The 13,196-nt window shown below is 36.2% G+C and overlaps 2 protein-coding genes across 10 annotated transcripts in view; both read right to left on the reverse strand.

The window, feature by feature from the left end:
• Positions 1 to 13,196, reverse strand: part of LOC125776627 (uncharacterized) — a 518,523-nt gene that overhangs the window by 268,397 nt on the left and 236,930 nt on the right. The gene's annotated exons all lie outside the window — the stretch shown is intronic.
• Positions 1 to 13,196, reverse strand: part of LOC115066219 (hemicentin-2-like) — a 469,188-nt gene that overhangs the window by 130,996 nt on the left and 324,996 nt on the right. For all 9 annotated transcript variants that reach the window (XR_007421871.1, XR_007421874.1, XR_007421873.1 and 6 more), the window contains one exon: positions 10,622 to 10,796. Coding sequence is in view for 5 of the 9 variants with exons in the window: in XM_049449924.1 (XP_049305881.1) it covers positions 10,622 to 10,796 (175 nt within the window). In the remaining 4 variants the exon portion in view is untranslated. The remainder of the gene's footprint in view (positions 1 to 10,621; positions 10,797 to 13,196) is intronic.

Consider the following 13,196-nt stretch of genomic DNA (forward strand, 5'->3'; position numbering starts at 1 on the left):
GTGAAAACAATCCTTGCAGCTGCATATAAAATACAAAAAACAGTTATACCAGTGTATTTGCTACCTACGTACCCATACCTTGCGCGACCTTTTTGCACATATCTTTTGAACCAGGTAGAATATTTCAATGAAATAAAAACCAAAATGTGTATTCGTTGTTACTCTACAAGTATATTATTATAAATTATATTATTTTGTTTTGCATTTATCAGGACAACAACAAAAACAAAAATCCACTGTCCTGACTTTACTTGCCCATATCGCTGGAACCAGTAGGAATATTCGAATGAAAACAAAAAAGACAAAATACTTGTTATATATTAAAATATACATTTCAAAAAAAAAATCATAGAAATCGGTTGAATAAGCATTAAAAAACCGCAAAATAAGGTCCCGGGTACAAACGTATCCCGGGTGTGTGTTTACGTGGTATTTTCTGGGTGTATGTTCTAGGGTTAAATAAGATAATTTGTTAAAAAAAAAATAAAAATTAATAAAAAATATTTCCATTCCAAAAACTTAAAATTTTATTTTATAAGGAAGCAAAGCAAATGAGTCTGGTAGCGAACGAGGTCATGACGAATTATCTCCTGCCATCAAACAAACAATCGACGCACTCGTGATTAGGCTCTCACATCATTGTTGACCTCCACTCCGTTGGATGGACCATGTGGAGAAGGATCTGGCTTCGCTTAGAATCTCCAATCGGCACCACGTAGCGAGAGGAAGAAACGAGTGGCACGCTGTTGTTAACTCAGTTATAATCACGTGAGCGGTGTCTACGCCAGTAAAGAAGAAGAATATACAGTCACAATATACGTTCTTTTGTATACATACATATGTATATGTAATATAAATATTCACTATTGGCTAATGAATGGCTAAGTTCAGGTGTTTCCGAAAAGTTTATACTCTTGCAACGTGCAAATATTTGGATACCATGAAAAATTTGGCTAAATGAGATAAGCCGCCTCCCTAATACCACTACTCCAAAACACCACACACACAGAACCCACATTCCACAGGACCCACACATCAACACCACTCACACGCGAGAGCACATCCACACACGCAAACAGATAACATAGTTTCTTTCCCGGTTTTCGTTTGGTCAGCCCTCGAAGCTCGTGGCCGCTGTGATCCTCTCGCCGTTTCGATCGTCGTATGTCAGCATAGTTCCGCACATTGTTTTACATTAAAAAATCGAATTAAAATTAACTGTTGATTACCCCTTTGTTCCGCAATAGGGTTCAAATTGAAAAACGAAATAAAAATAACTTGAACCTCATTTTCCATATTTGTAACGAAATTAAAAAATCTAATTAAATCCATATTGAATTACCCTTAGAAGTTAACCGGGTGTTTTAGTTAAAGAAGTGGAAGTGGTAAGTGTCAAAAGACAAAAGTGAAATGGGCATCTACTTAAACATTGGTCCTTCGAGCCGCAAAGAAAGGCACTATCTGAAAAAAAAGATTCAAGCGGCAAAATATTCTGAAGGGGAAATAAAATATACAAAAGAAATATAATAAAATAAAAGGTGCGGTGACATACGAGTATAAATATATGTATGTATATCAAAAAAACAGTTTGAAAACCGGACATGAAACGGTTCCGTGTTGTGATTCCCAAATCAAAAAAATTACAATAATAAAAAAAATGGTAAATCATGTGTTTGATTTATGTTGTCAAACATTGACCTCAAAAAAGAACTTGTCATTCCTTACCACTGGTGGGGGAAATGAAACGTCTTATCTCGAGGGAGAATATATTCTAATTTTTATTTAGTATTTTTCTTGCTTATATACAATTTTTAAAACTATCTTAAGTAACTAAATATATGTGTATGTGTGTATGTTTTTATGTATTGCAGCATATTTTTTATTGCTGCTTGACATGGGGTTGATTTCAAGTGTACAATTTATTGCATGTGTGTGTGAGTGTTTATTGTTATCTCTGCTGTATATTTATGATTTGTGTCCCATGCATTTTTATTATTATTACGTATAGATGTGCATTGCATGTAAATGCATTATGTATATATGTATGTATGTATGTATATTAATATATAAATAGATATTTCTATTTAGTAGAATTTCGGCTTTAAAGCATGATAAGTAAGCATGTTCAATGATATTTGAACATCGTGTGTGCAGTTATAAAAAAAAAAATACAAAACACATATTAATATACATATACATAATACAAAATAGTGTTTAAAACCAAAAACCAAGAAAATACCGAAAACCGGGCGCGAAATATTATTTATACAAAAAAAAAAAAAACATCCACACAGGCGCGAAGCTTAACATATATGTATAAAAATTTAATGTCGATGTGAAAAACCATAATAAACGTGAAACAAAAAATTAAAAACAAAAAAAAAAAATAATAATAATAAAAATAAAAACTAAAAAAGTCAAGCAACGTAGGGAAATTTAAACCGGCGGAACAAGCAACAAAAAGGAAAAGAAACGGAGAGGAAACAAATTGGACGCAGTGGCATAAGCTATCCCCATATCTTAACCGTATATGAAGCCCTCAAAGACGCTTGAAGCGCCACAAAGCGACTTTATTTATTCTTTCCTGTCAATTATAATAGAATGGTTGCTACCAAACTGTGTGAACTTACGGTTGATTTCCGGGAAACCGAAAACAGTTTGGTACACTACATATGTATCTCCAAATATATGTATGGACAGTATATAGTATAATTTCGCAATTGCCCTGGCTTACTTTTTGCGCAATCCTGCTTATACTGTTTGAGTATAAGGGGTATAGTCGGAAAATGTTGTCAAGTGAATACTTGAAATTTTTTTATAAATAAATTTTATAAATACTCAAAACAGTATAAGCAGGATTGTGCAAAAAGTAAGCTAGGGCAATTGCGAAATTTAAAAGAGAAAAGAAAAATAAAAAAAACCAAACATACATATGTAGGTATATGCACAATAGTCCCCTCTTACAAATGTACAAGTTAGCACCCCACACATTCAAAAAGTATCATATGATGCATTAATATCATATTATCCAAAGCAATATAATATGACACCACTAAATCGCTGAGAGTGCGACACGTGCAGTGGCAACCTGTGGGAAGCGCAGCGTCAGCAAACTCCATCCCCGTTGCAGCAATAAACGTACTTTTAGAGTTAAGCGAAAATAATTGTAAAATTCTGTTCTTACACAGAATTCAATAAAGGAGCATTGCTCCCAAAAAAGGAGCATAGCTCCTAGAAAACATTTTTTTTTAATAAAAATAACTAAACGTTTTTTAACTGGCGCCCGAACAGGGACCAGCGCGTGAAAGTAGTAATTGCTTGAAAACCAAAAAGTAAGGCTACGCGAGTGACGAACGGTAGTGATTGTGAATAAGAAAGAAAAAAAACCTGAAAATAAAAAAGTAAGGCTACGTGAAAGACGAACCCGATTCTCCAATCGATGACGATGGAGAAGACGTTCCATTGCCCGACCAAGAAGAAGTTCGAATAGCAATTACCCGCCTGAAGAACAACAAAGCGGCGGGGGCGGATGGACTGCCAGCCGAGCTATTCAAACACGGCGGCGAAGAACTGATAAGGAGCATGCATCAGCTTCTTTGTAAAATATGGTCGGACGAAAGCATGCCCAACGATTGGAATTTAAGTGTGCTATTCCCAATCCATAAAAAAGGAGACCCCACAATCTGCGCCAACTACCGTGGGATTAGCCTCCTTAATATCGCGTATAAGGTTCTATCGAGCGTATTGTGTGAAAGATTAAAGCCCACCGTCAACAAACTGATTGGACCTTATCAGTGTGGCTTTAGACCTGGTAAATCAACAACTGACCAGATATTCACCATGCGCCAAATCTTGGAAAAGACCCATGAAAGGAGAATCGACACACATCACCTCTTCGTCGATTTCAAAGCTGCTTTCGACAGTACGAAAAGGAGCTGCCTTTATGCCGCAATGTCTGAATTTGGTATCCCCGCAAAACTAATACGGCTGTGTAAACTGACGTTGAGCGGGACCAAAAGCTCCGTCAGGATCGGGAAGGACCTCTCCGAGCCGTTCGATACCAAACGAGGTTTCAGACAAGGCGACTCCCTATCGTGCGATTTCTTCAATCTGCTGCTGGAGAAAATAGTTCGAGCTGCAGAACTTAATCGAGCAGGTACAATCTTTTATAAGAGTGTACAGCTGCTGGCGTGTGCCGATGGTATTGATATCATCGGTCTCAACACCCGCGCCGTTAGTTCTGCTTTCTCGAGACTGAATAAGGAAGCAAAACAAATGGGTCTGGCAGTGAACGAGGGCAAGACGAAATATCTCCTGTCATCAAACAAACAGTCGTCGCACTCGCGACTTGGCACTCACGTCACTGTTGACAGTCATAACTTTGAAGTTGTAGATAATTTCGTCTATCTTGGAACCAGCGTAAACACCACCAACAATGTCAGCTTAGAAATCCAACGCAGGATTACTCTTGCCAACAGGTGCTACTTTGGACTGAGTAGGCAATTGAGAAGCAGAGTCTTCTCTCGACGAACAAAAACCAAACTCTATAAGTCACTCATAATACCCATCCTGCTATATGGTGCAGAGGCCACGTTGGCCACGGCGAATATCGCATTCGATGGAACGATGAGCTGTACGAGATATACGACGACATTGACTTAGTTCAGCGAATTAAAAGACAGCGGCTACACTGGCTAGGTCATGTTGTCCGAATGGACGAAAACACTCCAGCGCTGAAAGTATTCGACGCTGTACCCGCCGCGGGAAGCAGAGGAAGAGGAAAACCTCCATTCCGTTGGAAGGACCAAGTGGAGAAGGACCTGGCTTCGCTTGGAATATTCAATTGGCGCCACGTAGCGAAGAGAAGAAACGACTGGCGCGCTGTTGTTGACTCGGCTATAATCGCGTAAGCGGTGTCTACGCCAGTAAAGAAGAAGAAGGCTACGTGAAAAGTGAAAAAAAAAATAATTACTGTGCTAACAAGCGGCTACAACGCATAACGTGGGATTTGGAAATGTCGAGGGACCTCAGTACCGATAGAGGAAAGGACAAGTGATAAAGGAAAGGAGCGCATAAAAATATTCCACGGAAAGCTGGAAACCTTTAAGCTTTATAAAATATTTTAAGATAATTATAAAGGATATTGTTACTATAAAGAAAATAAAAATTAAATTGTTCAATTCAAAAAGAGAGAGATCCAAACGAAAAATAAAATGAGAAAAAAAGGGTCGTAAACTAAAGGAAAATTAATTTAAATTAAAGGAAATTAATTATCAGACACAAAAAGATAAGTTAACGTAAGCTTCACAAAAATTCCAATATTGTCAAAGAAAGTGCTACTATAAACGAAATTTTTTTTCTTAATTAATTAACTTAAAAGTAAAAAGATTAATATAATGCCGAATTAATTAACAACTAAACCATCCCTAACTCCACCTAATAACATAAATAATAGCCCAACTAAATAATGTAAAAGTAGAGAAAAACTAAAAAGATAAATACATTTCCGAAATAAAAATGCCAATTATTAAAAATTATATTATAATTTATATTGTAAGCCTCCCAACCGGAAAAAATCAGTAAAACTTTAGACTGCTCTAATGTGAAAAATAGTGGGAGAGTTAATAATTAATTAGAAATCTATTTCGAGAAAATTCTAAATTGAGCAAAGAGAATTTATAGAATAAAAAAATTGTTTGTAAAAAATATAATTCTTTGCGAATATGTTTGAGTATAATGTAGTAGATTTAAGTAACGATTCATGTAAAAAAAAAATTTTTAAAAAGTCGTTTGCCAAACTGCACGGAGGTTAACAATCAGCATCACCCTAATCGTCATAATAACCGCAATCGCCTTAATTTTCGCGAAAAATCTTTTAAGAAAACAAAAGGAAGATGAACCCAATAAACTGTCAAAACCGGCAATAGCAGGACTCAACAAAATTTTCAATACCTCTAAAGATTCAAACGAGGACGTTTGAATTTCAAGGGGGACTAGTTAGCATCCCACACATTCAAAAAGTATCATATGATGCATTAATATCATATTATACAAAGCAATATAATATGACACTGTTCACATGAGCTATGAACATTCTGCAACATCCCACATCACATCACCTCACGTCACATCGCATCACGTCACGTCACAACACCTCATCACAAAACAGTTCACAGCACACAACACTACACACACACGCATCAAATACAGTACCTAACACCGCTCATTATTACAACACAACAACCACACGATCATCAACGAGATGACTCGGAATAATCTAATTCACCACCCAAACTATCAAAAGGGATAGATCCGAACGGAATCCCTCTTTTTTTTCATTTCAGCCGCAAAGTAAGACGGTCGACCCGCAACGATTCATTTTTTCTAAAACCGCAATCTCCGCACTTTCTTCTTGTGACTTCTCGCCAAAGTGACGTTGTGACGTGAGTCGCGGATTTCGCCGCAGTGTCAGTGTGTGAAAACCAATACAGAAAGAAAAAATAGTTAAATTGTTATACTAAAGGGTGATTTTTTAAGAGCTTGATAACTTTAAAAAAAAAAAAAACGCATAAAATTTGCAAAATCTCATCGGTTCTTTATTTGAAACGTTAGATTGGTTCATGACATTTACTTTTTGAAGATAATTTCATTTAAATGTTGACCGCGGCTGCGTCTTAGGTGGTCCATTCGGAAAGTCCAATTTTGGGCAACTTTTTCGAGCATTTCGGCCGGAATAGCCCGAATTTCTTCGGAAATGTTGTCTTCCAAAGCTGGAATAGTTGCTGGCTTATTTCTGTAGACTTTAGACTTGACGTAGCCCCACAAAAAATAGTCTAAAGGCGTTAAATCGCATGATCTTGGTGGCCAACTTACGGGTCCATTTCTTGAGATGAATTGTTGTCCGAAGTTTTCCCTCAAAATGGCCATAGAATCGCGAGCTGTGTGGCATGTAGCGCCATCTTGTTGAAACCACATGTCAACCAAGTTCAGTTCTTCCATTTTTGGCAACAAAAAGTTTGTTAGCATCGAACGATAGCGATCGCCATTCACCGTAACGTTGCGTCCAACAGCATCTTTGAAAAAATACGGTCCAATGATTCCACCAGCGTACAAACCACACCAAACAGTGCATTTTTCGGGATGCATGGGCAGTTCTTGAACGGCTTCTGGTTGCTCTTCACCCCAAATGCGGCAATTTTGCTTATTTACGTAGCCATTCAACCAGAAATGAGCCTCATCGCTGAACAAAATTTGTCGATAAAACACATTTCGAACCGAACACTGATTTTGGTAATAAAATTCAATGATTTGCAAGCGTTGCTCGTTAGTAAGTCTATTCATGATGAAATGTCAAAGCATACTGAGCATCTTTCTCTTTGACACCATGTCTGAAATCCCACGTGATCTGTCAAATACTAATGCATGAAAATCCTAACCTCAAAAAAATCACCCGTTAATACAAGAAAAATACATATATTCAATTAGTGAAATCAACTTAATAAAAATTTAATACAGTATGCGATAGAAAGTGTTTTTTTATTTGGCATAAGTATACTACAAGTATATCGAGTAAGTACGAGTATACTAGAGTTAGACGCTAACAGACACTACTAAATCGCTGAGAGTGCGACACGTTTAGTGGCAACCTGTGGGAAGCGCAGCGTCAGCAAACTCCATACCCGTTGCAGCGGCAAACGTAGGCTTAGAGTTAAGCGAAAATAATTGTAAAATTCAGTTCTTACACAGAATTCAATAAAGGAGCATAGCTCCCAGAAAATATTTTTCTTTTAATAAAAATAACTAAACGTTTTTTAACTTACACACCTATTACATGCCGAAACAAAGTGGGAAACAAAATTATTGCAACATACACCCATCATGGTGCGATTCTACTAGCCATACTAGTATCCATGGTGCAAACGCTTCTAAATATGGCAAAATATAAATTGTATCTCTGGTTTGATTATTATCTTGGTTAGAAAAATCTCCAAATGCATGGAAGACGTATATTTCCAATCGAACGTCTCAAATCCTTGACCTAATGGGATCAGCTACTTGGTGACACGTAGCCAGTGCTGACAATCCTTCCGATCTAGGTACAAGAGAGTGCAAGCCTCTGCACTTTGCAACCACCACTCTTTGGTGGAATGGTCCTCGATGATTAACAGAATCTCCTGATTCTTGGCCACGATCGCCCATGCGCATCATAATTGCCCCAGAAAGTCCAAAAATTTACTCCTTTCACACGACATTGGATTATACTGACATCCTTGTGCGATTTTCATCATACCCCCGAGCACTTATCGCTTCCATGTTAAATTTCATCAAGCGACTCAAAATTAGAGTAAAGGGAGAACCCACGCTGTTCAGTGAACAAACAAACGGTTCGTCCTGCGGCCATGATCACATATACCATTTCGGTAGCAAATGACGTGACCAATAACTTTTGTTTTATACATTTTGCCATGAGATGCGTATTTCAGGCTAGGTAGACAATTTCACGATTTTAGGCGAATTTCCGAAATTTCAAGGCCGAGGTTCGGGTTGAAGATGCAATCCGATCTCAAAACAAAAAGTTGCATTGGAATCAGGAAGTACTAAGGCAACTTTTCCGCACTATTAGAAATACCGAATCAAAAAAATTCCGGAATCGACCCACCTTAGTGGGGGTTCCTTCCTATATGAGAAATGATGTCCTCCACCGGGATCTAAAGTTGTTTACTGTAAAGGAAACAATCGAAGAACTTTGTAGACGTTAACTTTTTCGTTTGGAGAATCATGAAAATATATTTGCGATTCAACTGCAGGGCAATAGTTTACAACGAAGAAGATCGTTGTCGTCAATTAATGTTTAAAATTTTATTTTATTTCATTGTTTCTATTTTTTGTGTATTTAATGTCATACTACCATAATTCATCCTCATTGTCTTTTCATGAAATTTTATTTTTTATATTTAAACAGATTTTAAAAGTATTGAAATTTACAAACAAAAGTCGGCTAGATCGATCCAAAAAATTATCAATAGAATACCAAAATATACCTATGTTTTAAATTTCATTAGGATATCTCAAAACCTCACGAACGAAAGTTGAACATCGCCTAAAAAATTGCTGGCACGAAAGGGTTTCGACCGGTATTCTTTTAGTCAAAGTTGTTCAGAATGACCCGTAGAAAATCTCCCACATACGCTATTTTTCCGTTTTTTTTTTGAATTTCAGAACGCTCTAATATAGCCGATCGCGACAATTGAGTTAATACGCCTAATTAATTCCCGTGGAAGATGACAACATCTAATGTGTCGACGTTAAGAGTTTTCAAGAGAAAGGTTTGTGCATTGGCCACGGCGAATATCGCATTCGATGGAATAGTTCTACGAATTAAAAGGCAGCGGCTACGCTGGCTAGGTCATGTTGTCCGAATGGACGAAAACACCCCAGCTCTGAAAGTATTCGACGCTGTACCCGCCGGGGAAGCAGAGGAGGAGGAAGACCTCCATTCCGTTGGAAGGACCAAGTGGAGAAGGACCTGGGTTCGCTTTGAATATCCTATTGGCGCCACATTGCGAAAAGAAGAAACGACTGTTGCACTATTGTTAACTTGGCTATAACCGTGTAAGCGGTGTCTACGCCAGTAATGAAGTGAAGAAGAATTATTATGTTTATTAAATTAATTAACCCTACAAGATTACCCATTTTTTGAGAACTTTAATATACCTTCGTAAACACAATTCTTTTTAACCATCCATTGGCAATTTTGTTATCAATATAAAAAATTTAAAGTTTGAAAAATATCCAAATATTTCCACGCAAAATTATTCCATTTTTACTACAATTTTGTTCACCACGCAACAAATTAACAAAAATGTTTACTATTTTGTTTAAAATTTACATGCTTCTTCTTCTCAATTCAAAAGAACTACGCCAGAACAAGGCGGTAAAGTGCAATTTGTTTTTGTAACAATTATCACAGCTTAAACTGATAAAATTACTGTAAATCAGGCGTAATCTTGTAATCAATCATTCTTGTGTGCATATGTTTTTAATTGCTTTGCGGTGAAGCCAATTACTGCTTAAAATACTCTAAGATATGTATGTTCGGCAATGTCAGATGATTTTTTTTAACGAAAGGTTTGTCTCCAATTAACTGGGGAAAATTAAAAGTATATTTTTTCAATAACACATATCTTTAACCAAATATGGGAGAATCAATTAATTGGGTTCATTTAAGCTGGAAAATTTGCATTACTTTGAATGCAATACATTTTTATTCGATCAGATGATTCAAATAAGCGACGGATTCTGTAAATTATTTCCAAATAACATATTACGTAAATAATTAACAAAACAAACTTTACAATACATATTTTATATATAAAATATTAATACGATGATAAAAATTATATTTTTATAATAATTAATATTTCTATGCGCTTCTTGGTGGCGAACAGATTTTTTTAATTCTTAATGGTAAATAGTAGCGAATATGTTAGAAATGGATAGACCAATTAAAAAAAAACGAACTTTAGAGCCTTTCTTATTTTTAGAAGTTTGGAATAACCTTTAACTATTTTTTCAAAAGGTGTATAAAAGCATATTTTGCAAATATATAGATACTCATTACCTTGCCCTGCATTTAAACTGGTATCTAGAGTTTTAATCACGTCTACATTTAAAACCGTGGCATCTGACCGTCCTTTCAAATTCCATGCAAAAATTGATAAAATATATGGATTTCCGGGAATAAGAGTTGTGAGAGTGAACCTAGGATAAGATGATGTTTTATTAACATAAAGCTCCTGAAAATACAAAAATTTTACAGTAATTAGAAATTGTGTTATAATAGTGAGCAATATTAAAGAACTTAAAAACTGAACTTATTTTTAATATTTATGAAAAGAAAAAATTAGTACTAATATAGTAAGACACAGAACTCAAATTTAGCACAACGAATCACATATATCAGAATTAAAATTTTTGGACAATAGCGAGGAGCATGTTGATTCTATTCATTCATTGGTCTAAGTAAATTAAGAAACGGAACTCAAATTTAGCACAACGAATCACATTGAGGAGGGCCATTTATGGTCTGAAATTTTTTAAAAAGGGAGCGAGACCGCGCCCGTTTAATATACGTATTTTTCAAATTAATAAAACCTTATTACCCAAATTTGCAACAGCCTTCTTACAATAATGTGAAAACACTGCACTCGAATGATAAATCCGCCGACTCTTCATTCCACATACAAGTATGACGGTATGTTAAAAACTATTAAAGGGATATGTGATTGAAATTCGGAGAGAATAATTTCCGGATTATAGTAACTTCCTGTAAATGAGCGGAATCGGGTCAACACTTCCATGAGCCCCATATACCTAACATAAATATTATCCAACTTTTGGGTGACTTTCTACTGCATAAGTACATATATCGGCTAATTTTTTGGTTAAATCAATGAAAATTACTCATAAGAGTGTATCTTTGTGCCTAAAATAGATAAAATTGGACGAAAACTTGGCCTAGCTTGATTCCAAAATCTTAATCTGACTTGATTCCAAATGATTGGTGAAGGTATGGGAGTTATCTTAATGAAATCTTAATAAATTTTTTTTAGTATTTAGTATGTTAATAGTATGATTTAGTATTGGCGAAAATAGATAAATAGAGTCATAACTACGCCCACCTCACATTTAATACTTATAATGATTTTCATTCTTCCAGCAAGTTTTTTGTCCAATATTGTATTATAATATATACTAGAGCAATGTCCAAAGTAATTGAATTAGCCCATCCCCTTCTCTGCCCCAACGTACCACATAAAAAATTACCGCCTTTCGACCTGTATTTAAACGTTCAAGTTGGTAAAAATATGTATCTTCGGCCGATTTAATATCATTTAAATTTTCAATATATTTTTATGTATTATAATTTTAGCTAACACGAACTAAAATATAGTAATAACATTAAGTCGGTCGAGTGGCCTCAGTTCTTGCATAAGCTGCATTTTGTACGCTTTCAATTTAGGATCTCGACGTAAAATGTGCCACGCTGTTCCATACGTCAGTCCGAGTTGTTGCGAAAGGTGCCGAACCGACTCTTCACAGTCTTCGTTTACACCCTAAGCTACGCCTGCTATATTTTTTTCACTGCATGTTTGATGTGATCTATTTGGTTGAATATTAACCAACAACGAATGTTGGGTCTCAAGATGGGTGATGCTGTTGCGAATAGTACGCTCATGGCCGATTATGTTGAGCGAAGCGCGCATCCCTGCAGAACCATAATTTTCGTAATAAAGTTGAAGAAGTCTTTCCATGATGAAATATCAAACAATAGGTTATGGGTATATGTTTCTTAAGTTTTCTGTGAAAATAACAATAGTACCGTTCGTTATGGCCGCAGTATTAAATCAACGTAATCAGGTATTGAACTGCTTCCGGGAAAATAGTTATAGTCGTAGGGCTATACGCAATACCTACTCTTGAGTCCCCTCCGCGAAACCTGAACAATTCTTGTGTAAGATGCGGTAGCAAACCAAAGTGGAGCATGGGATCAGGATTCGAAACAGGCAGCTTCAGCAGAGCCCCTCTGACATATTCAGTTTAAGCGTTCGTTGAAGTCTTATTGCATCGCCTATTCACCAGAGATGCGTCTGCGAAAGGACGTTGGTTGTGAAGCAAGCGGTTCGCTATATAAATGTGAAGAAAACTTTATACATAGTACATGTCTAGCGAGGTTAATTATGGTGGATGAGCGTCTAGCCAAAATTTGCATCGCAAACGATTGCCTCTTATGAGCGGTTTTAGCGCTCTTACATAATAATGACTGCTTCAGCCACAATGGAAAAATTGTGCTGGGCGATTTTAACGTTAGAGTGGGCGAAGGCACCTTGTTACAACAGTTTTTTTTTAAATAGTTCTTTATTTATTGGGTCCGCTTGGAAACGCGTATTCAAATCTTAAATCTATTTAAAACTTAAGAAGCTCAAGAATATGGTTGAGCCTTTTTTTGGCAGAACGTTGCTCTCTAGTTGGCTGTTAGATCACTTCTTTTTAGACGTGTTTTATTGCAGGAATTTACCAAGCCATTAACTAATGGGTTTGGATGTTTGCGAAGTTTAGAAATATATCTTCGGCTGTCCTCTATCTCCTTCTTTACCATAGAAATATATAGATCTTTATGAATGTTTTCATTACGC

The sequence above is a fragment of the Bactrocera dorsalis genome, chromosome 2 (genome assembly GCF_023373825.1).
Source record: "Bactrocera dorsalis isolate Fly_Bdor chromosome 2, ASM2337382v1, whole genome shotgun sequence".
Taxonomy (NCBI): Eukaryota; Metazoa; Arthropoda; class Insecta; order Diptera; family Tephritidae; genus Bactrocera; species Bactrocera dorsalis.